At 50.6% G+C, this 23,754-nt stretch overlaps 1 protein-coding gene across 2 annotated transcripts in view; it reads left to right on the top strand.

Annotated features, from left to right (window-relative positions):
- The first annotated feature begins 369 nt into the window (after positions 1–369).
- The window catches only part of TXNDC16 (thioredoxin domain containing 16), a 40,642-nt gene continuing 17,257 nt past the window's right edge, over positions 370–23,754 (top strand). Inside the window, exons 1-14 of one of the 2 annotated variants that reach the window (XM_033009802.2) lie at positions 370–418; positions 826–934; positions 6,154–6,357; positions 7,311–7,393; positions 8,479–8,552; positions 9,365–9,439; positions 9,774–9,895; positions 10,256–10,346; positions 12,118–12,274; positions 13,644–13,810; positions 14,915–14,975; positions 16,342–16,483; positions 17,291–17,437; positions 17,907–17,966. In XM_033009802.2, the coding sequence (XP_032865693.2) occupies positions 6,189–6,357; positions 7,311–7,393; positions 8,479–8,552; positions 9,365–9,439; positions 9,774–9,895; positions 10,256–10,346; positions 12,118–12,274; positions 13,644–13,810; positions 14,915–14,975; positions 16,342–16,483; positions 17,291–17,437; positions 17,907–17,966 (1,348 nt within the window). In that variant the 5' untranslated portion in view covers positions 370–418; positions 826–934; positions 6,154–6,188. The other variant, XM_033009804.2, reaches the window with a different exon arrangement.

The following is a 23,754-nucleotide window of genomic DNA, read 5'->3' as shown; positions in this document are numbered from 1 at the left end:
CTCGCCCGCCCTCCTGGTTGCGCCGCCCGCCCGCCCGCCGCCAAACAACTCTCTGCCGGGGACAATCAGCTGAGCCCGATTATTTGAGGCGCTCGCTCCTGACAGCGCGCGCTCCCCATTGGCTCCCCGCCGGCCCGCCCCTGCCGCGCCCATCCGCCCCGCCGAGTGGTCGCCGCCGCCTGTCACTCAGGCGGCCGCCCCCGCCGGGTTCCCCCCCCTTGCTTCTTGGGTTGCCGACGCCGCCCGCCCGCCTCCCCGCTCTTCCCGCCCCGCCTACCGCCGGCGGGAGGGCGGGCGGGGAGGAAAGGGAGGCGGGTGGGGGGGGTGGGGGGCGCGCGTTGAAACGGGGGGGTGCCCGCTTCAACGGGGGGGCCGGCGGCTCCAGGGGAGCCCCGAGCAACGGGGGGACCCCGCAGCGGTAGGGACGGGGAGCCTCCGCCTTGTGGGGTCGGCTGTAGCGGCGCTCTGGCTGCGTGGGCGGATCTGGGGATCCTAGAAGGGTCCCTGAAGCTGTTTGGGGGTGGGGGGGGGGTGTGTGGATTTGAGCACCCCCCCCAGCAGCCCGCGTGGGTGTGCGGGGGGAAGCCCCGCGGGGGTTGGCGCAGGTTGGGTCTCTGGTGGTGTGGGGAATGGCTCGGCGCAGCTCAGAGACATGTTCTATAAGGGCGGGCGTCCCTGTGGCTGTAGGGAAAGCTCGGGGACCATAACAGCAAGGGGGGGCAGCTCGGAGACACCCCCCTCCACTGCCGAGAGATCTCGGGTGTCGGGGATCCCACCGCTGGAAGGGACACGCGCTGGCACACCTTTATTTTTGACATTCTCCAGCCGTACAGCCAGGCTGCCCACCCCAGGGGCCAAGGGGGGAGACCTCGAGATGTGATGCTCTCCTGTCAGCTGTGGTGGAGGGACGAGGACTTCGGCACAGGACACTCAGGTAGGTGACATCCCAAAGCCACCTTGGAGGTAGCCCAGCAGCGTCCATCCGGCTGCCAAGCTGCTTTTCCAGGGGCTTTTTTGGGGCTGGTCCCCAGGGACAGACTAAACGGGGGCAGCGGTGCTGGCAGCGGTGGGTGATGCTGCGGGCTGTCTGCTGTGCGTGGGCATCCGAGCGCTCCTTTCCCAGCTGTGGGCTGAGGGAAAAGCTGCAGCGTGTCCCTCTTAAAGCCTTGGCTAGCTGAGCGAGGGTCAGCGGGGCTACTGGGTGCTGGGAAGTGGGACCTGGAAGTGAAAATGAAAGTGAAACTCTCCGGGAAGTAACAGGAGACAGGATGGCTGCAAAAAGAAAAATAACAAAAAAAAAAAACCAGCAAGGCAAAGCACGCCGGGCACTGAAACAGGCTGGGGTGTGTTTTGGTGTTGATGTTTCCCACCTTTGCTGCTGAGCCTTGAGAAGGATCCCGGCGCTGCAAGGGGCTCTCACCGCAGCCGATCCCATAGGCACCCTCATCCCTTGACTTCAGGCCCCAATCTTGCATTTGCACTGAAAATCTGGCAGGGCTGGTGCAGGGTGGGGAGAGGCGACGGCGCGGAGTGGAGCTCCGTTATCGTCCGACGTGGTGTGCCAGATATGCCTCCGGTCTCGTGAGCTGCCCCGGCACGGATTTGCTCCGCGAGCTGATTACGCAGCAATCTGCAACGGCCTTAAAACGCTGCTGCCGGTTGAAAAGTGCACAAAAGGCCTGGCGGCGTTCCGGCTTGAAACAGCGTTTGTGGATAAACGTGGGGGAAATACCTCTGCAGCGAGGCTCTGGTTTCTGGCTGGAAGCTCTGCACGAGTCTGTTGTGGGTCCCGAGGCTTGTCGGGGTGTCCAGCGTGGATGGAAACATCTTCCCGCAGCTGTAGGGTCACAGCCACAGCAGCACACAATGCGGGGGCACGGCTATAGGGACCTCACGGTTGCAGGTTGCAACCTCTGCCTCCGCTGTCCACTTTTCCAAAGACGAGCAGGGAAGGGGAACTTGTAGTGAAAAAAATGCAAAATAATGCAATATCTGGTAAAGAAGTGAGGTTATTGCTAGGCAGTCATAGGATTCCATAAAACTAACACGTAACCTCACCCAGGGGAAAAAAAAGGACTTAAATATTGCTTAACATAAGCAATATTTCAACAGTTGTAACAGTTGTCAGCAGTGTATGTCCACAATTATCAGGCATGTGACTTGGGGCTGTGTGGTCTTCCGATGAATTAAAAACCTGCGGGACAAACCTCGCCCTCCCCCAGGCAGTGAAGTGGCTGCCGGGTGACATTTTCACACAGTGGGTCGTCACTGGAGAGTCAGTGTCATCCAGACATGCTTCAGTCAGATCCCAAGGATGCTTTCTTTGGCCCTGAAGAGCCAATTTATCATCTCCTCAGGAGAAAAGACATTTGCAGGCAATACAGCTGTTGGGGCAGTTTCCATCTTCGGACAAGCTGGCTGCAAGCAAGTTGGACGCATTTGGGAAGGGTTTGCTGGTCGGGCAATGTGTGGCTGGAGGGATGCATGTGAATCCACAGAGCAGAAGGCTGGAACAGATTGCTTTTCAGGGAGTTTTTCCGTATCCCCTAAAGGAAACCAGTCTGCATGGTCCAAAGTGCAAGATGAGCCATCAGCGTTAAGCTCTCCCTTGCATTTTTCAGCAGCAGCAGGTATATTTGTGCTGGGGCATCCAGCCATGCCAGGGAGAGCCTGTTTAGCCTGCTGTAACTAAGGGGTTGAGTCAGCCCCACATGGATTTAGGGTCTGTTATTACAGAAGCATGGAACGGTTTGGGTGGGAAGGGACCTTAAAGCCCCCCCATTCCCACCCCGCTGCCCCGGGCAGGGCCCCCTTCCCCCAGCCCAGGGGGCTCCCAGCCCCGTCCAACCTGGCCTTGAACCCTTCCAGGGAGGGGGCAGCCACAGGTGCTCTGGGCACCCTGGGCCAGCGCCTCACCCCCCGCACAGGGAAGAATTTCTTCCTTATATCTAATATAAATCTCCCCTCTTTCAGTTTAAAACCATCACCCCTCGTCCTATACCCATACCCTCTGATAAAGAGTCCCTCCCCACCTTTCCTGTAGCCCCCTTTAAGCACTGGAGGTTAAGTTATGTGTCCTCTCTGCCAGCATATTTGAGAGGGCAGCACACTGGTTAACTGCTGCCAGAAGGACATGAAAGGCAGGCGAGCACGCTGCCAAAAAACTGTACCAGCTGGGTGCAGGGTGAATGTCCTGCGGCAACAAAAGGCCAGATCTGTGTCGATCATCACAGGAGAGGTTGAAGTGACTCCATGTACGAACATCCTAAATGCTCCTGGCTTGGGACCATCTACCTAGGGAGTTAAAACTTGCCAACTGAAGGCTCTGCAGGCTGGAAGATAATGATATAGTGAGATAAAACCAATGGGAAGCAGCAGTGTAGCATATCTGGACCAGACATAAAGTGTAGTTTTTTTGCAAGAGGGTACCACTGTGAAGAAAATACCCTGAGGAATGTGTGAGATTTTTCATCACTGGTGTTTAAGTCCAAGTTGTTGGTGTTTCTCCTGAATTCAGGGCGGCCCGTGGATGATGGAGATGGTACCCAGATGGCTGTGCAGTCCATGATTCCAGTAGGACAGTGGTTCTTCCTTGTCTTGCAAGTCTTAAAAACAACCCCACATCACCCTCCGTTGAATGAAATGTGCTGTGGCTTCCTCAGTAATAAATATTGGCAGCTGAGGGCTCTGCAGGGCAAGGTGTCAGGGAAGGCAGCCGGGAACACAGAGGTGATGCAGGGATCCCAGCCCGTGGTTACTGCTGCAGGATTCCCGAGCAGAACTGATGCGGCACAAACAATTTATGCCAACACAAGAGTTTGTGCTGGGTGTCTCTGATGTATTTGGTTTCATTTTAGGTCATCTGTACCAACCTTACCCACCTTGCCTAGCTCTGTCTGGGAGATACGACAGTGAAAACATGAACCAGGTCTTGCATACCATCGATGCTGTGCTAGGCTGCCCCATGGTCTTGAGGCTTAAGGGCTTCCCAGCAGTGACACAGAGCTGGTTCACACATCCCTGGTATTTTCACACATCTCTCGTAATCCTGCACGTGGCTGTGGTGCAGGGTTCTGGCTCTTTCCAGCCCTACGGTGTTAATTTTCCATTGATGGAAGAAAGGTGACAGAGGAGATGACTTAAAAGCTAACTATTTGAATCTGGATTGATGGGGCACAGAGGGAAGCTGCTGGGCAGGATGGAGTAATGAGGAGGTGAGGGGATGTGAGTAGGGAAGGGATGAGCACACATTTTTGTGTCAAGGGCAAGAAACGCATGGGGAGGAGTGGGGTTGAGGGTGGTGGGACAGAGTGAGGGGGCATGGGGAGGAGTGAGGGCATGGGACAGAGTGAGGGGTTGTGGTGGAGCAGACAGGGCTGGATTTGGGAGAGGTGCAAGGAGAAGAGCAGCGGTCGCACGGGGATGTGGAGAGGGCAGAAGGTGGATGCTAGAAAAACTGCAAGAGCCAGAGGAGACATGAAGAGAGATCGGGGCTGAGTAGAGGCTGGAGTTGTGTTTTAAACTGCTGGCCCACTCCTCCAGGTATAATGCCGTGAAGTCTTTGAGTCACTGGAGGCTGCTCCTCTTGCCTCCTTGACAATAAGCTCTCCCATTTGACCTGGGCTGGTTCCCACATGCCAGGATTGAGTTTATTTTTCCATCCTGCTGTAGCCAAGTTTGTCATTTAATGAACATCGCCCCTCCGCCCTGATCTCTGTCCCCTCTGTAAGCCAGAGTGACAGATGGGAGGGCAAAGGACCAGAAATGCCTGGCACTGCCCAAAGCTGGAAAGGAGAGAACTGGAAATTTTCAGATGAAAAGAAAAAAATTCACGCCTTTCTCAGCTCTGTCTTCGTCCCTTTGTGTTGTTCAGGCCTGATCCAAACACCTCACCTACATGAGAGGGAGCCTATGAACATGCCTGGCTGTCACTGACTCCTCGCTCTTGGAGCAAGGCAGAAGGACTTTGCCTGCTTGTTTTTGAGCATTTGAGTTTGGGTTCATCACAGAGCAGCGATGCTAAGCTGACAGCATCTGACAGGGTGTTGGAGGGAATGACAGTCCGTGCACACAGGGGCATTTGTTAACGAAAACAGCTGCAGCTCATGATGCAAAGCAAACAGCTTCTCCATGGCTTCAGTTCCAGCTTTGTCTCTTTGTTGACCAGGCACCAGCCATGCTCCAGCACCCTCAGCAGAAAAAAACACTACCTGAAGAGCAGGCTGCGAAGGCGCCTGGTATGAAACAGGGGAGTGAAGTGGGAGGGAGCTGTTTTCTCATCCCGTAGTGATGGTCCACGTGAAGCTCTCCTGAGCCCTGTAACCCGAGCAAGAAGAGTTAGACATCTGTGGCAGGCTCAGCCTGGGGAGGACTGCTGGTGAACCCTGGCAGCGGACTTGAACACTCAGTCTTTGCTCGGTTCTCTGAAGCATCTCACAAATTTCCTTGGCTCCTCTCCTAACGAGCTCCGCCTGGAGACCCGGCGTGGAAGGGAGACTGCTGGCACTGCCCTGCAGCCGGGTTTTTGCTCCCGTGCCGCCGACGTCAGAATAACCCGAGGCTGGACTGAGCGAGGTGTGACAAGCCCGAGGAGTTTGCACGAACCCCTCACCCGTTTGGGGTAGCTGAACCCTCGAAAGGCAGAGAGATGGGGCAGGCACTGGGGGAGGGCTCTCAAACCTCCCCACGTCTTTTGGCATGGTCTGAAGCGAGCAATATGGCCTGGCCCTTTCTGAACGTCTCTTTTAGTGGCACATGTAATGCTAGTGTCATCCTCAAAGCTTTCGAGCAAGAATTGATACAGTCTGAGTGGGTTTTTTTTGTATGATACGGTCCCTGTTTTCTGCCTGTACATGTAATTTCTGTTTGACTCAAAAAAAAAAAAAAAAAAAGAGGGAAGAAAAACAGCCCTAAACTGAAAGCATTGAGGGTCTGCACACTTGCAGACACCACTCAGAGGAAAGAGAATGGCCTTTGCTTACATCTTTACAGTTGTTCTAGCAACTAATTCATGACGTCCTTGAGATGTTTGTGTCACATCTGGAAATTGCAGTCATGCCGCACCAACCTAAACAAAAGACACTCATTATGTTTGTGTGTGTATATATATATGTATATATAAAATACATATATGTTTTTGACGTTTTTTCCCAGTTGTGACTTTCCTGTGCCTGTAGCTGGTAACAACCATGTCAGCCCCAAAGGACAGATGGATTTCTTCCTTCTCTTTCCTGCTCTTCTGTGCTTCCTCCATCCCAACGTGGGGAAGTGTGAGACTGCTGCAGGAGCTGAGCCCTCGGGAGTACTTCAGTAGCTTGCAGGCCGGCAGAGCATCCCTGGCTTACTTCAGCCATAATGGTATGTATTTAACAGTATGCATTTATATCAGCCTGGGTTTTCAGCAAAGAATTGTGTGAGGGTGTGTGTGAAAGTGGAACAATGAAGAGGCAATTCTTGAAATTTTTAAACCCAAAGTGATTTTGAAGAGCCAGTCGAATCTGTGATTTTACAGCTCCATGTGCTCCTGACAGACAGAGACCTCTTGGGGTGGGATCTTTCCAGGCTGTGTCCTGAGGCACACTCCTTCAAACCTCTTCATTAATCTTCTGTATTATTTTCTGGAGGTACCATGTAAGAGCCCAGCCTCTTAAGGAGTTGTCCCCTCAAAGGGGCTGGATTTCTCTTCTGTGGAACCTCCCAGGGAAAGGGGGGATCCGTTGCATGCGGGGGACCTAAGGACTGTCAAGGATTAGAAGGAGATCCTTGGCCTTGCCTTTCTTGTTCTGCTCCCTCATGACCCCCAGGTATGGTTTCCCAGAGACATCGGTATGGGCTGAGACAACAGCACAGCTCCCACATCAGCACTGAGAGGCTGGGTGTGTTAAAAAGGAAGGAAGAGAGACTGCAGGCATTCATGTTGTCGCCTGCAATTAGTTTTGTTTCAGTAAATACCTTACCCCTCGAGTAAGAGCAAGACCATATTGTGTCAAACACTGTCTCAGTGCGTGGCAGGAGGATGCTCTTGATTCTGAGGACTGGCAGCCCAGCTCAGCAGCACCCGTCTGACAAAACCAGTCCCAGTCCCTCTGTGTCCCCCAGCCACGTCCCCACAGGCACCTCCACCAGCAGCATGCCACAGCTCCCTGTTTGCCCTGCTCACCTCTGCTCAGGTGTCCCAGGGATGTTTGCTTGGGGACCTTAGCACGCTGTCACCATGCCAGAGCACAGACAGTGCTTGCCCTGAAGGTACTTTCATCTGCCTCGTCCATCAGGGGAAGGGATTGAAACCAGTTTTTTGTTTTGTCTTTCAGTTTCTCCTGGTGCCCAGCCCTTCTTGGAGCAGATTGAGAACTCAGCCGAGGCCCTCCAGGACTATGGCATTTCGGTGGTGAAGGTAAGTGGGGACAAGGAACAGGACAAGCTATTTCTGCAGATTATTTCTGCAGGGCTGCCTGCAGGGTGGACAAAGCCACCTTGGGGACTGACAGCCTTGGGACCCCACAAGAAAGCAGATGTTGGCAGACCAGGGCATCCCATTTTATCCCTTACCCTGGCCTTACGTCTGCTGCTTGCGAGTTGCATCACACCTTCTGCCCATGGGACACGGCCAGGTTCATGTGTCCCAGAGAGGCTCGATGTTGTGCCTGCATCTCCAAACACAGGGAAGCAGAGGACTGGCATTGCAGTGGGTCAGGCAGGGACAGTCCTGAGCCGCTCCCAACCTCCCAGCTCAGTCTCAGTAGATGAACCTGTGCACTTTGATTTACATTCATGTGTTTAGGGGACATTTAGCCACTCATATTTCTCCCCGCAGATTGGACTTTTTCATGGGCAGCCCCACGTGCCAGGCTTAGCTGCCTGGTCTAATGTGGCCTCCCGTGGGGTGCGTGGAGTTGCCTGGTCACGAGGATGAGTGCCATCCCCAGCGTGCTGCACAGGAGGGCATCAGCCCCCTCGTCGCAGGTGGGACTGGCCCAACTCCCTCCATAGCTCCCTCCTGCCAGCTCAAACTGCAAAGAATGATGGATGGGGTCAGTCCGCTTCTTTTTGATTCAGTGCAATAAGTATTTCATATAAAGGGTTTTTTAGTTGAAACTTTATGCAGATTTAGGTGAAGGAATTACAAATTCAGGCAAGTGTAATTAGATTATAACAAGTGCTTCTATACGTGTGTGTGTGTGTATTTAATTTCCTCCAGATACATGCTGAGTTTAATAAGCAAGCAGCGATCTGTCACTTTGAATATGCTGGGCAGATCATAATATCTCTTGATCCCATCTGACCCAAATCAAGGCAGGCTGAGCTGGAGAACTGAAGTACAAACTCCCATCCTCATCTCTAGACTCCATTTTATTGTATTTTCTCTCCCAGCAGGTTCAGAATGGCTGCATTTACACTCTTAAATGGAAGAAGACCATAGTACTGTGTTTGTTGTCATTTATGGAGCTGAATGTCTAATGACACGCTTTCAATGTCTAGGTTAATTGTCCCGAAGAGGATGTCTCAAGATACTGTGAAAAAGAAAACGCATTAAGGAAAGCCTACCTATTCAGGTGAGGGTGGCTTTCTGGGCACCGCGCTGTGATTGCTTTCCAGTGCAAACGTTTTGAAGAAAACGCTGTCAGTGATCAGAAATGTCTGTGCAGGAAGAGAAGAGCCATGAGGGCAGCAGTGACATGCAGAATTTAGTGAAAAGTACCCCCAAAAGGTCCAACACAGGCAAAGTAGATGCTTTGTCCTCAGTGTGAAGCCTCCCATCCTGCCACATGTTCCTCAGAGCAACAGAGGGCTGTGCTGCCACATGAAACCATGAGAGAAGTCCTTCATCAGTGTTCTGCTGTCCTCATGGCCTCCCACCCCCAGGTACTGCACAGTTACCACTAGGTTTTGGGTCTAGTCCTAGAAAGAAACGCTTTTTGGTGCTCTTCCTTTTGGTGTGGTTAGCTCATCTGCCCTGGATGCAAAGGTTCAGCGCTTGATGTCTCCCCAGGTTGTCAGCTGGAAGCTTCTCCATGTATCAGCTCAGTTCCCACTGACTGTTGTACATGACCCACAGAAACATTTCCTCTGGTGATGAGGGTCCGTAGGGTGATGCTTAGCATATAGAGACCTTCTGCCAGTCTCTGCTGGGCTTCTCATCAGCAGTCCCCAGAAGCTGAGTGAAACTGTAGTGACAGAGGTGACTTCACTAAAACAGCATTGCCTGGACACTTCGTCCTACAGAATCCCCAAATTCAGTCCTGACATCTTTCCAGCCATACTTGCCAGCAGATATATGGAAGTATTCAGCAGAGTGAAAATTAAATTAGTACGTGTAGCTAGTCCTTTGTAGTTTCTTTAGTGACCCTCTTTCTTCCCTCCCTAGAGGTAACACCCTGATCAGAGAGTTCCCCACCGATGCCTTGTTTGACGTGAACTCCATTGTTGCTAACATTTTGTTGTAAGTACAGACCAGATGAGTTTCTGTGAAATCCTTTACTTTGATTTTCGTTTGTTGATATAACCTTTTGCATAAATACAAACTGCACGTTTTCCAGAGGCTGCTCTCAGCCAAGCAGAAGGCTGCTTCTCTCTTTGATACGGTTTGGCCCTGCTAAATTTATGTCCTTGAGATGTCTCACCAGCAGACATCTGAGCAGCTGTATTTGTCTGTGTGTCTTCAGTCTTCCCCCAAGAAGCTGGAATTTTACCTTGTTTTTCCCATCACAGTTATGTGGCTGCAAATTCGCTTTTCAAAGAAAACAGTTGCTAATGAGTTTTTTCTGACTCCTCAGTGCCCTGCTCTTTAATGAAGTTAAATATGTGGAAACAGTGGCAGATCTTCAGAACATTGAAAATGCGTTGAAAGGGAAGTTGAACATGGTCTTTGCCTACGTACCAGCTACTGGGACAGCAGGTATTAACACTCAACGTTTCATCTTTGCTCTCCTTCCAGAACCTTTTTTACTAAGGTGCAAGGGAGCTGGATTTCTGACCCAAAATCTTGCAAATTGAGGATCAAGGAAAACTGAAAGGGCCACTCAGACACAGGTTCTCCACCTCTGTATGTTTTGATGTGTTGCCAAAGGGATCGGTTGCACCAGAACAGTTTTGCTGGGAGCACAAACTTTCAGAGGTGGACTTGGGAGGGAAAGCAAGCCAGCCGTTGCTGTTCAGAGTTTCTGAAAGCCTGAGCATTGATATTTGCAAATGGGAAGGATGAAGAGGGAGATCTGGAGGGAGCTGAGATGAGTTCTTCTTGCTTTTCTCTTTCTAGAGCACAGAGCCGTGATGGAGGCAGCTTTTGTCTATGGGACTGTCCACCAGTTTGTTCTGACAACTGAGCCAACGCTGTTGAAAGACGCTGGGTATGTCCAAACACACACCCACCAGGCAGAGCTGCTCCCCTGCACTGTTTGCTCAACTCAGTTTCTCAGATTCCCAGGTCAAATCTGGGATGGTATTAGGATGTTATGCCAAGGGTAGGCAGTTAGATCTGTTTTGCTTTTCCAAAACGAGCTGCTTGTGTTCCTGGACTAGGACTAGCCGTGCCATTTGTGACTGTTCATTAGATGGGATTTTATAGGAGAAGAGCCCACTGTCTCCTTTCCATAGCTGACTGATCAAACCTCAGCCATGGGTTTTCAGGCGGGTTGATATAGCTGATGTTATAGTCTTAAAACACTCAGCCTTATGCTTTGATGATCAAGTCTAGCCAGCTGAGAAGGGTAAGAACTGATAACGTGGCTCGAAGCAAAGCCCACCCAGCTCCATATCTTACCTCTGCAGTGGCCACAGGTGCTTCCCAAGGGGTTTGGGGAAATGCATGTGTTGCCTGCAGCCTCCCATCTTCTGGCCGTCAGAGGTTTCAGGACTCGCAGAGATGGGAGCTGAACCCACATCATGGTGTTAACATCCACCAGAATTTTTAAAACACATTTTTACTTTTTATCTTGGCAACTTCTGGCAGCGGTGAGTTCCGCAGTTCAGCTGCACGAGACACTGCTCATATATTTGGGACTTCCCACCCGATGGCTTCACCAGAGCTGGCCAGCTCAGGCCATCCCCTTCTCAGAGGGGAAGAGCTGAATTGGAAGGTCAGATCCTTCCACGCAGCTTGCTGTTGATGTGACTTACTGTGGTCAGAAAAGCGAGGGAGGAGGGTGGGAATATCACACAGCATGTTGCATCTTCAACAAAGCATTTCTATAACGATGTGCCTGCTTTCACAGGTGACGCCAGGGCAGGCACCAAAGTGGTCCTTCCCCGAGGTGCTATCCCATCCTTGCAGGATCGGGCTCAGGGACAGCATTTTGTTGCCGCCACTAGATGGCACGGTTGTAATTTGGACAGGAATTGGCTTTATTCTCCTTAAAGCAGAAAGGACACCATCAGGCCACCTCCTTAGCTGATGAAATGGTGGTAGCTTCACCTACACGACCAGCTTTCAGCCAACTGGGACAGCAGGCTTTGAGGTCTTAATGCTACACTCTACTCTTCCACAGAGAGATCTTAAAACCCTTTACAAAGACAGTGATCCCAGGTTTAGAGGTGGGGAATGGGTGCAGAGGAAAAGGACCGTGACTTCCCAAAGTTAAGCCGCAGGCCAACACCAGTGATGGTGTCAGAGCAGGAACAACTAATGACGGAACCCTCCAGGGAACTCGATCTCACTGCTCCCTTTGGCACAGCCAAAACCAGTGCTGTTCAAAAGGTGGAATATTCCTTACACAGTCAATAAGATGTCATCAGTGAGGTGAAAGACATGAGCAAAGCTGCAGACTTCAGCTGTCCTCCTCCTGCCAGGGTCTCCATTGAAGCGGCATGGCTGGTTCCACTGAGAAGAGCTTAATGCATGTCCTTCTCAAGCTGGGGCAAGTGTTCTGGAGTTGGGGTCATTTACACCTGGTGAGCCAGGGTCTTCATTAGGTGCTCAGCACAGTTCTGAAAGGCACCTGGACACAATTGTACCTGTCGGTGGCAGGGCTCTTGAAGAGGTCCCACAAGCCTGCCAAACCCTGTGCTTGAGGATCATCTGCCCTGTAAAACATGTCAGCAAACGTGGTCATTCTGTCGGGGCATTTTAAAACCCTGTGGTGGATGTCTAGCTCAGCACGGGTTTTGTTTTCTCTTTCACAGCAATGATGAGCCTGAGGTGTCATCTGCCCGGCTGTTGTTCTGCCACTGCCAGCGGGCCACGGACCTGGCGCAGCCCTGCAGGAGGACAGCCATGGGCCAGGCTCTGACCATGCTCAACATCCACAGGCACCTCAAGCTCATGGGGGCTCCTCTGGTGGTATGACTGGAAAAGAGGAGCCACTTGGGCTGTGGGCAGGAGGGCAGCTGGGGTGGACGTGAGGATGAGGGAGGTGTGAGCAGAGGGCAAGGCTGAGCGTGAGACTCTGCCCCTTCCCCATGAAGTTAATGGCAAAGCTCCCAAGTTGGGTCCAAGCAAAGAACAGGCATCGGGCTGGATGGGAGTGACACTCCATTGCACTGCTCAGCTTGCTTAGACCTTTCCAGGGAGCCCTGGCACCAGTGTATGCTCCTCTGGTTGTCTGTAAGCACCGTGAGTGGGAATGGGGTGGAGGTGTCCCTTGGACTTTGCTCGAACATATCAAATAGACTGGACTAGACTAGACTAGACTAGAATAGAATATTTCAGTTGGAAGAGACCCACAGTGATCATCTAGTCCAGCTGCCTGACCACTTCATGGCTGACTAAAAGTTAAAGCATGGTATTGAGGGCATTGTCCAAATGCCTCTTAAACACTGACAGGCTTGGGGCATCAACCACCTCTGTAGGAAGCTTGTTCCAGTGTTTGAGCACCCTCTCAGTAAAGAAATGCTCCATAGTGTCCAGACTAAACCTCCCCTGATGCAGCTTGGAGCCGTTCCCAGGCGTCCTGTCCCTGGATCCCAGGGAGAAGAGCTCAGCACCTTCCTCTCGACATCCCCTCCTCAGGAAGCTGTGGAGAGCAATGAGGTCATCCCTCAGCCTCCTATTCTCCAAACTAGACAAACCCAAAGTCCTCAGTCGCTCCTTTAGGCTTCCCACAGGAGGCTCAGCACCATTGGGAGTTTGATATCAGTCAGTCATGCCTTGGTGAGCATCTTCCCATGGGGCAGTGAACTTCAGCAGGCCTCCGGTTCCCACTGGTGACACCTCTGCCCAGCAGAAAGGATGGGTAGAGGAGCTGGGCAGTGTCTCCTTCAGCCAGCCTCCTGGGTTAGGCCCACGGAGGGAAGACACTTCGTTAAAGAACTCCATGCTGTCATGAAACAGCATGTCCAAGGCAGGAAAGGAGGGGATGCCAGCTCTTGCGTGTTGCAACCAGGTTTTCAAATTGCCCTGGGGACTGAATGCCAGGTAAATAAAAATTAATGGGGATTTGACAGCTGGAGTTGCTAAGTCACAAAGAACATGCATAACAAAGCCTGGGTTTTTAACAAGGAGGGTCATGACAGGTTGGAACAGTTTAACCAGGGTTGTGTGGGTTCTGCTTTGATGGATGTTTTAGAATCAGGGTTGGAGGCTTTTTCTCGCGGGCCTCCTTATTTCTCTGGCTGGGGAACACGTGGTGGCTTGGGCTGTGCAGGAGAAGAGCTGAGGTACCTTCAATGGTGTGGAGATGTGCTGCAGTACGACCATGTCTCTTCTCCAGACAGAGGTTGCTGAGGATCCAGAGAAGGTTTCCACTGTTCACTTACAGCTTGGGCTACCGCTTGTGTTCATCCTCAGCCAGAAAGAGACCTATGAGGCTGACAGGAGGACAGCAGAGTTTGTGGCCTGGCAGCTCTTGGGGAAAGCAGGAATTGCCCTTTTGTCCAGGTATTTGCTCTCAGGTGTTTTGGGGTTCTCCTTGATTTTTGTGGTGTTTCTGAGCTTGGTTACCCCACCGCCAGGATGATAGTCGGTGAGCTTAGTCACGTTTGGATGAGAAGCAGTAAAACTAGTCTATGTCCTGCAAGAGGATGCCACATTTAAGGATTTGTTCAGAATCAGATTAGTTTGGTTTCAGACTGACTGGAAGTGTAGAAATGTTTGAGTCTCTTGCTGACTTAGAAGTGGAAAAACAGACTAAGAGAGATTTTGGAAAGTAAATTAGCACAGATGGAAGACTTGTATTTTGCCCTCAGATTAAGGGCAGAAGGAGATCCAGTAAAGGAGGTGGACTGTAGGTGCTGGGGTGCAGTGGGGGTCCTCGCTCAGTAAACAATGCCTCCTCAGTCAACGAGGGCTCTGTGAGTTAGACCAGCGCGTTTCTTCCCCAGGAGAACAGGAGACACATGGTGGTTGGCCAGAGGACAGGGGTGCTGTGGGGATCTGGCTTCCTCTGAAGCTGACTACCAGTTACTTATCTCTGCTCCATGGGCTCAGGAGCAGCCTGCGTACACCAGACTGGCTTGTGTTTGCAAATGCTTCCATGGTGTCTTGCCAGAGGAGGTGTGCAGCCCCTGTGGGCATGGTTGCACAGCCTGTGGGGATGTCTGCTGGGAACTCTACCTAATGGCAGGAGATGGAGGAAGGAAGGGTGTGGGCTCTCTTACTCCAGCTTTCTGCCACTGTGGTACCTCCCTGTATGGAGGCACTTCTTGGCTGCATTTATTCATGAGCTGAAGTCCACCAGCGGAGCATCTGCATTGGGATGTGGCTACCAGTGCATGAGCAAAGGCCCGAATCACAGAAAGGGAATCCCAGCCCCTTGCGAAATAGGCACATTATGCAGTGCAGTCCCACCAGAAGGTCACTTGGAAGCCATTTCTCCATGACTGACATTGATTCTGGGTTTCTGCAAGTTCTCAGGGGCTCTGAAGCATGACTCTGTGAGGACATGGTGCTGCTGAGAGAAGTGGGCTTGCCAGCCAGGCAGGCTGAATGAAGGGGGTGACCTTGCACATTGCACTATCTAATGTTCACTTTCTATTTTGGAAGGGATCTCGTAGATTTGAACATTCTGCTCCGGTCAAACGTCGCTCTGAAGACACCAGATGAGGTTAGATGCTAGATTTTGTTATTGTACAACTCTTTATTTCCCTGTCTGGGCATGGTGTTCTTGAGAGGTGTTGGAGTGTTGCTCAGCTCCTTTGTTATTTGACAGCCTTCCCAGAAGCTTAAAGGGAAATGTCTTTCCCTAGATGCATGCTTGTATTTGGAACTGCCCAAGTTTTGTACTGCAGAGCAATTGTGCCTGCTGGTAAAGATAAAATACTGAGTTTATTTTAAGTTCAAAACGTGAGGTGACATCTCCATCACACCTTAAGGCTACACAAAGATGTGAACTACCTAAGGTAGTAGTCCAAGTGCAAATTCGCCAAAGATTTGGACTTCTGAAGGCCCTTGCCCCCTTAGGAAAGGCGTTCAAAAGATGGAAGAGGGAATGAGTGTGAAACGAAGAGCAAACTAAGAGGAAACAACCAAAGGTCTGGGCTGAACTGATGTAACCAAATGCCTCTGGCAGTGATCTGGGAGAAGGGCAGGGTGTAAGTTAAATGAAGTTGATCGAGATGAGCTAAACTCTGGAGGGACCTGACCCAGCTTGTGAGGCAAGATGGAATTCGATGACGACAAGTGCCAGGGAGCACACATTGCCCCAGATTGCCTGAACTGTCACACTTGTGATTGCAAAGATACAGGATCAGACCTGAACCTGAGCATCCCCCGAGGCCTTCCCATGCCCTGCTGAGAGACGTGCATGCTGTGTTTCTCCTCTTGGAGCCAATGGGAGATGCCAGCAGTTTGTAATTTCTCTCAGTTCATTAGAAAATTCATTTTCTCTGAAGTGCCTTTTGCTGAGACAGTGCCAGAACTGATTTTAAGCCAACAAGGTCTCATTTCTGAGAAATATGTTTTGCTCTTTTCTTTTCATGGGTTGGCAGCCCGTGTACGCTTGGGAGCACTCTTCTTGGCTGAGCTCCATGAGATAAAGGATTTTTTGTGCCAGTTTCCCAGGCTGTGATGGGCTCTAGAGGGGGGACAGCTGAGGGACCCTGTACCTCCTCGCTCTCCTTCACTATTTGGCCATTGGGCTTTTTCTTGCATTGATGGATCTGTGTTAGGATGCTGGGAGGTGGAGCGGGTGTTCACTTTCACCACTCTCGGCACAGGTTCCCACATAGCCACAGTTACTTCCTCGCAAGGAAACTTCAATCTGGAGTGAGAAAAACTCATGCACAGGTGAAATTGGGTCAAAGAAACACACCCCCAGATGCCCCCCTGTTCGGCAGCTTTAGGAATCTGTTGACATAACCCAAAAAAAAAGCAGTTGGGTGATGGTGCCCCATCAGCCTTGAGTTTGGTTTGTGGACAGAATGGACATGGGGTGATGTTTTGCTCCCACTGATTTATTCTGTTTTCTCTAGGGAGTGCCAATCAAATACCTGGTCTTGGAAGACACTGATGAAGTTATAACCCTGGTGCAAGATAAGAACAAGGTCACACAAATCCAGGAGGATGAGGACGAGGATGAGGAAGATGAGGAGGAAAAAGAGAATAACAATCAAGGTGAGCAACTAAACAGTGAAAAGCTGATGGCCATGGGATATGACATGCAATCAGCATCTGCTAGAGACGTGCAGGAATATGTTAAAGCGTTAGAGAACACTTCTGCAAATCCAGGGCAAACCATCGCAGTCACATCACGGTTGTAGAAAGCGGCTCTTTCATTCTCTGCCGATCACTGGGGATTAGTGACAGGCATAATTTTTAGGGGAGACACCAGGGAAGAAAGTCAGCAGCTGTTAGAGGAACAGTTGCAGAGGTGCTGCATGAGGGAAATGGATGCTTCTGCTTGAATGCATCCAGCTTCAGGGGCATGAGAGTTTAAAGCGCACCCAGAGCTGTCTCCTCTTCAAGCACCAGACGAAGCGCCTCAGAATTATCAGTGCCTTTGGAAAGGTTTGAGACATGTTTTTCTAAGAACTGTTCCAGACTTGCCTTCCCCAGGGAGAAAACATTGGCCCCTGCAACGCTTCCTTGAAAACACATTTGTTTTCCATACAAAACTGGGTTTGTTTTCAATAAAAAAAAGCCGCACAGGATCCTAGAGGAGTCAACACGCTCAAAGAACAGCATTCAAGTCAGAGGGCACAACTGGTGTGAGACGGTGTAAATGGATTTCAGTGGGTTTGTTTGTGTGTCTGCGCCTGTGCCTGTACTCCAGAGATACTTACCCGCTGCTGACAGCCACCGTGTCTCTGCTGAGAGGTGCTGCCCTACAAAAAACATGCTGGTGGGGTGGCCCGGGGGGCTGCAGTCCCCTCTGCCCTGTGCACGTCCCTGTGTTCACGCACGGCTCTGGCTCCCTTGCAGATATTCAGGATGATCAGGTGGTGGAAGCGGTTTCCAGGGACAAGAAGCGAGAGCTGCCCCTCGAGCAGATCCTTGTCCTGACAGAGGAGACCTTCCACTCTGCCCTTTTGGAGACTGCCCGGATGGTGGTGCTGTTTTATGCCAGCTGTGAGTATGAAATATGGCTTGGCTGTCCCTTCTCTAAGCTTACGCTGCTCACCATGCTTTCTGGAATACAGTGATCCTGCAGACAAGTTCAAACGATAAGGAAGTGCAGCATCCTGCCCACCGTTAGCAATCAGATTAAATCAGTTCTTTTCAATGACTGATACTGCGTGAAGACAGTATCTCTCAGTATAGAAGATATCACTGGGTTTTAACCTTCATTTTACAGGGACTGCATGTAGGACCAGAGAGGAAATTGTGGTAGCTTGGGCTTGTGGGATAGCCTAGACAACCTGGTTGCTGTCTGCTGCACAGAAGCATAAAGTCCGATTTTCCGTATTTCTTTCAAGTCTTTCAGAGCTTGGAGCGCCTTAGGATGCAGAGAACTGTAACGTGACTTTGTCAGAGAACAAAAATGAAGCTGGTCTGTCACCTTTATGTCCCTCAGGGCTGTGTCTCTCCTGTGTTTCAGGGGAGGCAGTGTCCCTGGCAGTGCTGCGGGCTTACACCGAGGTGGCCGATCACCTGGAAGGTAAGGTGCCGCAGGTCTGAGCTCTTTACAGCTGGTGTGCCCAGAAGACTGGGAGGATATTGATGGTACCTCACTCCCTCACTCAGAATATACCCATTCTTTCCCCTCAAACTCTTCAGGAAGGCACGCCCACATCAGGTTGCTTAGGAAGAGTCCTTTGTTTCCTATTTAGGGATCTTTGCAGTCCCTTTGTGCCTCTGTAAAGTCGTGGGACTGGGAACACAGCCTTCTGCAGTCATCTTCTGTTGTTGGTGTAAACTGGTACACGCCAGCTGCCCAAAATGCCTTGCAGCTGAGGTGGCAATGTTGGTGGGCACAGTGACAGGGTGAGGGATGATGGTGATGGTGATGATGATGATGGTGGTGATGTTGGTGGGCACAGCGATTGCGTGATGGTTGATGGTGATGGTGGTGATGATGGTGATGGTGGGCACAGCAATTGCATGATGGTTGGTGGTGATGGTGGTGATGATGATGATGATGGTGATGTTGGTGGGCACAGCAATTGCGTGATGGTTGGTGGTGATGGTGGTGATGATGATGATGATGATGATGTTGGTGGGCACAGCGATTGCATGATGGTTGATGGTGATGGTGGTGATGGTGGTGATGATGGTGATGTTGGTGGGCACAGCAATTGCGTGATGGTTGACGGTGATGGTGGTGATGATGATGATGATGGTGATGTTGGTGGGCACGGCGATTGCGCGAGGGATGATGGTGATGAGGAAGGTGATGTAGGTGGGCACAGTGACAGTGACAAGTGCCCAAGAGCACGGGGAGGGCCAGGGCAGAGCACCAGCGGCAGTGGGTGACATGGGGTGGGTTTTGGAGTGAGGCGGAGCAAACAGCAGGCACTGTAGCCTGCATCATGGAAACAGGGGCCTGTTTGTGCCCCTCAGTGCTAGGTCCTGCACGGACCAAGGAGGTGCACTATATGCTGCACAGCAAATGAATGTGCTGGGTGGCACGTCAGGTCTCCTGTCCTTGGAAGTTCTTGATCTGGAAAGGAGCAGTAATTGGCCCCAACTTCGGTGGAAAGGAAGACAGACGGGTGTGGGCAGGCCCAGATACACCAGGGCAGGATGGTGTCAGAGGAAGAATTTACAGTGATGGTGCCTTCAGGGCCTGGAGACTGCCTTAATTACATGGGAAGTCTTGCAGGCAGCCACAAAACTCCATAAATAATATGTGACGGTGAAGAATCAGCAGCACTTAAAGATAGCACACCTTGGGTAGTCTGGTAGTAAAGGCAGGAGGGCTCCAAGAGGGTCTGAGCAGTTCCTGAGCAGCATAAACCCCGATTCAGCTTCATTCAGGTCTTCATCCCCTATCCCTCTCTACAGTTAGTGGAGAGAGGTGGGTTCTTCTGCACATCCATCATTCTCACATGGACTGAATCTCTTCCAGAGATGCCTGTTTCTCCCTCCACTGTCGGGGACACTCAGGTGGCTTCATCCCCAACTCATTGCAGCACGGTGGGGAAGTCGCGTGGATCTGGGCGAGAGCTCTGCCGGCACCCCTGGAGGTGGCTGGTGCCTTCTCTTGGTTCTTCTTCATCAGGGCTCATTTCTCCAAGCGATGGACTCCCCTGAGGCTGGGCACCATGTCCTGCAGAGTGCAAGCAGGATTCAGGCTGAGCTCGCAGCAGTGGGGACATGTATAGGGTCTGCAGAGGACCCAGCCAGCTTTCTGGGAAGCAGATGCAGCGGGAGTTGCTTACAATAAACCCTGTGGATGGTGCTGTGGTTTGGATAAAAGCGGTTCTACATTCATAGTTTGCACGAAGGGAAAGTCACCAGCAGCTTTGATCTGGACTGGAATCCCAGGAATAAACAGGAAAGCTTGGGGAGGGTTGTTATTGTTGTTGGAGATGTTATGGTTGTTGATGGTTTGGGGTTTCTTTTAGACTCCCCAGTGGTCAGACCAGTTAGAGGAGCAACCTGGGAGAGTCAGCAGATGAAACCCTGCCTCTTCCTGAGCCAGTGGCCAAACCTTGGCTGATTCTGTGTGGCCAGGCTTTCGCCATTTGTTTTTTGAATCATTTGATAACAATCTTGGTACATGGAAGCATCCACAGGCAGTTTCTCAACAGAGATTATGAACTGATTGGGGTCAGGGCCTTTTCTCTGTGATCACTGAAGTCCCACCAAAGACTCCCAGGCCACGTGTGACCTGTGGAATGACTCCAGTCTGCTTTCCCTGCTGCAGCCTCGGAGAGGATGGACGGCTGCGTTAGTGGATCTGGAGATCCTTTGTCTCTGCTGCTGAGGGAGCCTCAGTCAGAGATGGGCTACAGGGGAGCTGGAAGACCTAAAAGGATGGGGGTCCCTGGGCTCTCAGTTACGACCAGGATGAGGGAAGATAGAGCAGCGCAAGGGACAGAAATCTGGAGCAGGAAGAAGATCTTGAGCTATGCAGGACTGAGAGTAAAACATGGGGTATGGCTTTGTGGCAGTTTCTCAGCTCCCCCAGAAGCGCTGGTATTCCTGTCTGCTTTCTGGGGTGGAGTTTTCTTCCTAAGGGCTGAGAAGCCAAGACCAGCTGTCTGAGGCATGAATCACCCACTCTAGAGGCACATTTTGAGTTGCAGAACCAGGTCCCACTTTTGATGCCAATTCCTTGTGCAAAATTGCTCTGCGAACAGGCCATATGAGATCAAGCACAAAAGGAATGGAGGAGGTTGGAGACTGGAATGACCCTGTGAATCATCCAGTAACAGATGTTCAGCAGATCATCGCAAAATTAAGTTTATAGCCCCCCAACTGTTTTCCCTTCATTGAGAGATGCAATCTAGCAAGAGATAAAAGAGAGGCATCTCTATCTTGCTGAAGCGAGCACATTTTCTACTCTTGCAGCAAGAGCATGCCATTCCCACTGCCACTGCGGCTAACGGCTGCAAATCTTGTTTTCTTTTGCAAGATGAGAATTCATGGAAGCAGCACCCCTGAAACAGAAGAGGATGTGAAGGTGAGACAGTGCTAAGCATTTCTTAGGTGTGTCATTGGACCTTTTCTGCAAAGAAGAGAGGAAACCAGTATCTATGAAGAGCCATATACTGTGATGGAAAATCAGTTCTGCTTCTCTTTTCTGTGCTTGTGGAGTCTTCTTGACCAGTACTTCCAAAGACAGAGGTCTGAAGTTGTAGTTCAAAGGCATGAAAATCACTTGCTCGATTTAGCAATGTATCTTCATGGAGCCTAAATCTGAAGTAAATAATTAGAAGTTCATTGTAATGCTATCTGGGTAGTTGTTTCCCATTCCATATTAGATTCCTCCTCTTGAGGTGCAGCACTTCATACATTACTTCTCTTTCATGTCGTAGCTTTTGGATGAGCTCTTCAAGTGAGCTGTTTCCAATGCCAGTCCTGCTCTCCAAAGGATTAGAAGTTTAAGGGATTCTTGATTTTTCTTGTTCCCTATGGCATTGATGATTGTCCTGGTTTTATAAGACTCCTAGGACAGACATTCTTGCTGTTGCTGGTTTTAGTAGCACCTAAAATTACAGAACAGTAGGATCTTGTGTTCCTCTTTCACCTTTCTTCCCATCCAGCAGCTCAACAGTGACCACAGGGCTGAACAGTGTGTTGCTGAGTTACTCAACTCCTGAAATTGCTGCTCATTCAGTAATTAATAATATGGTGTAGATTGGAACGGGAGAGTGATCATCCTGTGCAAGGTGTTCCTCAGGCCAGGTGGGGCTCCTTTGGAGTACTTTTGGTACATAATCCCTCAAGGTAGTATCCAAATACTAAAACTCATGTTTGAGGGACCTTAGAGCAGCCATGCATCTCAATTTTAACAAGGTATCAAAGTCCTATTTCCATGTCATTTTTTTTCAGAGTTGGGCAAGACACATGGTTATGTGGTAATAGATAATGAGAACCAGCTATTCTGGGTCAGAGGTGCGAAATAAATCCTGGGGCAGGCTTTTAATTTGGGATGTTATTTCAGAGCCTGGAGAATGACACAAACCATTTCTGCTCTCGTGGAGTGTTTTGACAACTCCTGACTGTCTGAGTGGAATTGCAGACCCTTAGCTCCGCGCTGTACAGGAGTTTGACACAAGGCAGAACAGCAGCAGAACTCCTCACGTGAGCTGCAAAGCAAAACCTAAAATGAGGGTTGCAGAAAATGGTCCAGTGGGATGCCAGGGACATAGGGATAGGGGATAGGAACACATGCAGAGGTCACCCCTGCCTTCGCCCTTCTCTGTGAAGATGCCTTGCTGATCCCTGGCAGGAACATTTCTGATCTGTGAAATAAAACCCTTCCACAGCTTCTCTGCCAAGGCGACTCAGCTGTGCTTGGTTCTCAGTAGCTTGTTTTAATATTTGGTCTGGGAATATTTAATACCTGGAAATAGGTTGTTGCTTGTCCTTGCCCAGCTGGCAGCATAGAGTAATCTCACTGTCGCCTCCAGAGCAGACTTTACATATTGTTATATTTTATTGTTTCTTTCTTCCAGGTGATTTCCAATCAAAAGAAACACCATTCTTTGGGTTTTTCCTCAGGAGGCATGTCTTTAAAACTTCTCCAGATTCTCTCTCATCTGTGTAAACCTTTCCAAAAACATGTTTCCTAGCCTGGCTTGCTGGGCTCTGCATAGGTCTCGCTGGGACAGAAGAGCATCATTTTCCTCCCATGTCTTGCAGACACTGCTGAGAACTCATCCCAGAATGAGCTTTGCCCTTTTCTGCAGCACTGATGATATCTGTGCATCCTGCTTCTCATTACAGAATGCTGCTGTTGTTACATTTTGCCCTTCAAATTGCTTTCTGCCCCTCTGGGCTTGGGACCATTTGTAGATAGGAGGTGTGTGTTTTATTCCATCAGCCAGACCTTTAATGAAAATAGTGATGAGAATCAAATCTAGGACAGACAGAGAAGAAAGCCTGGCTGTTTTGATCTGCTGTACTCTTGAGAAATCCCCATCACCTGCCCTGACCCTGGTTTCTGAAGGACACTTTGCTACGGTCTGCCTCCGTGTGTGTACTTGTCTTTAGGTTTCATCCCATCTTTCCCATGTAACTCTTGAATCCTCTTCAAACAAATTTAGGGAAGGCATGAAGATTTCTGCGATAGGGCATTCCTGCAGTGGGCATGGACGACGGATGGCCTGAGGACTGTACACAGCCCTGCTGTCCTTGGTCAAGCCTGCAAGTAGGCAGGAGGCAGGTTAGGCGAGGCTGGCAACCAGGGGGTGGTGGCTAGTGAAGCCGGTGATGGTTCACCTGCCAGCTGGTTAGCACAGGCTGAGCCGTGGACCAGCAGCCGTGTGTGCTGGTCATCACCCAACCTGCAGAGGAAAGAAAGGTTGATAAGGACATGCTGGAGCTGTGCACACTGTGTCTTGGGCTCATGGAAAGCGTGAAGGGAGCCAACCTTCATTTGTTTCGCTGCTGATGAATCCTTCGAGTTTATCGCTTTGGTGAGACCCGTAAAAAGCTTTTTAGTACCAGGAACCAAAGTTGGACCGACTGATAGGTAATTCCCAAGTGCTTTCCCTTTCCCTCTCCCTTACCTGTGAGACCCCAGGCTCCTTCTTAAGGTCCTAAAGGTATCTGCTAGTGGTTTGGAGCTGAGCAGCTTGCATAGGAAGGATAAGGTGAATGCCATCAGACTGCCAGCCTCTATTACATCTATCATGTTTATGTGACCTTTAGCTGCTCCTTGTGTATTGGGCTTCATGCTTTAGGTAGCACAGATGCTTTTTCAACACTAGGCACCTTAATAAATGAAAAAGCCTCGAATGCATCAGCCTCCTCCATGCCAAGCTTTATCACCC

Source organism: Tyto alba, unplaced genomic scaffold (genome assembly GCF_018691265.1).
Source record: "Tyto alba isolate M040663 unplaced genomic scaffold, T.alba_DEE_v4.0 Super-Scaffold_29, whole genome shotgun sequence".
Classification (NCBI taxonomy): Eukaryota; Metazoa; Chordata; class Aves; order Strigiformes; family Tytonidae; genus Tyto; species Tyto alba.
Note: the sequence above shows the minus strand (reverse complement) of the source record. Positions and strands in the feature narration are given on the sequence as shown.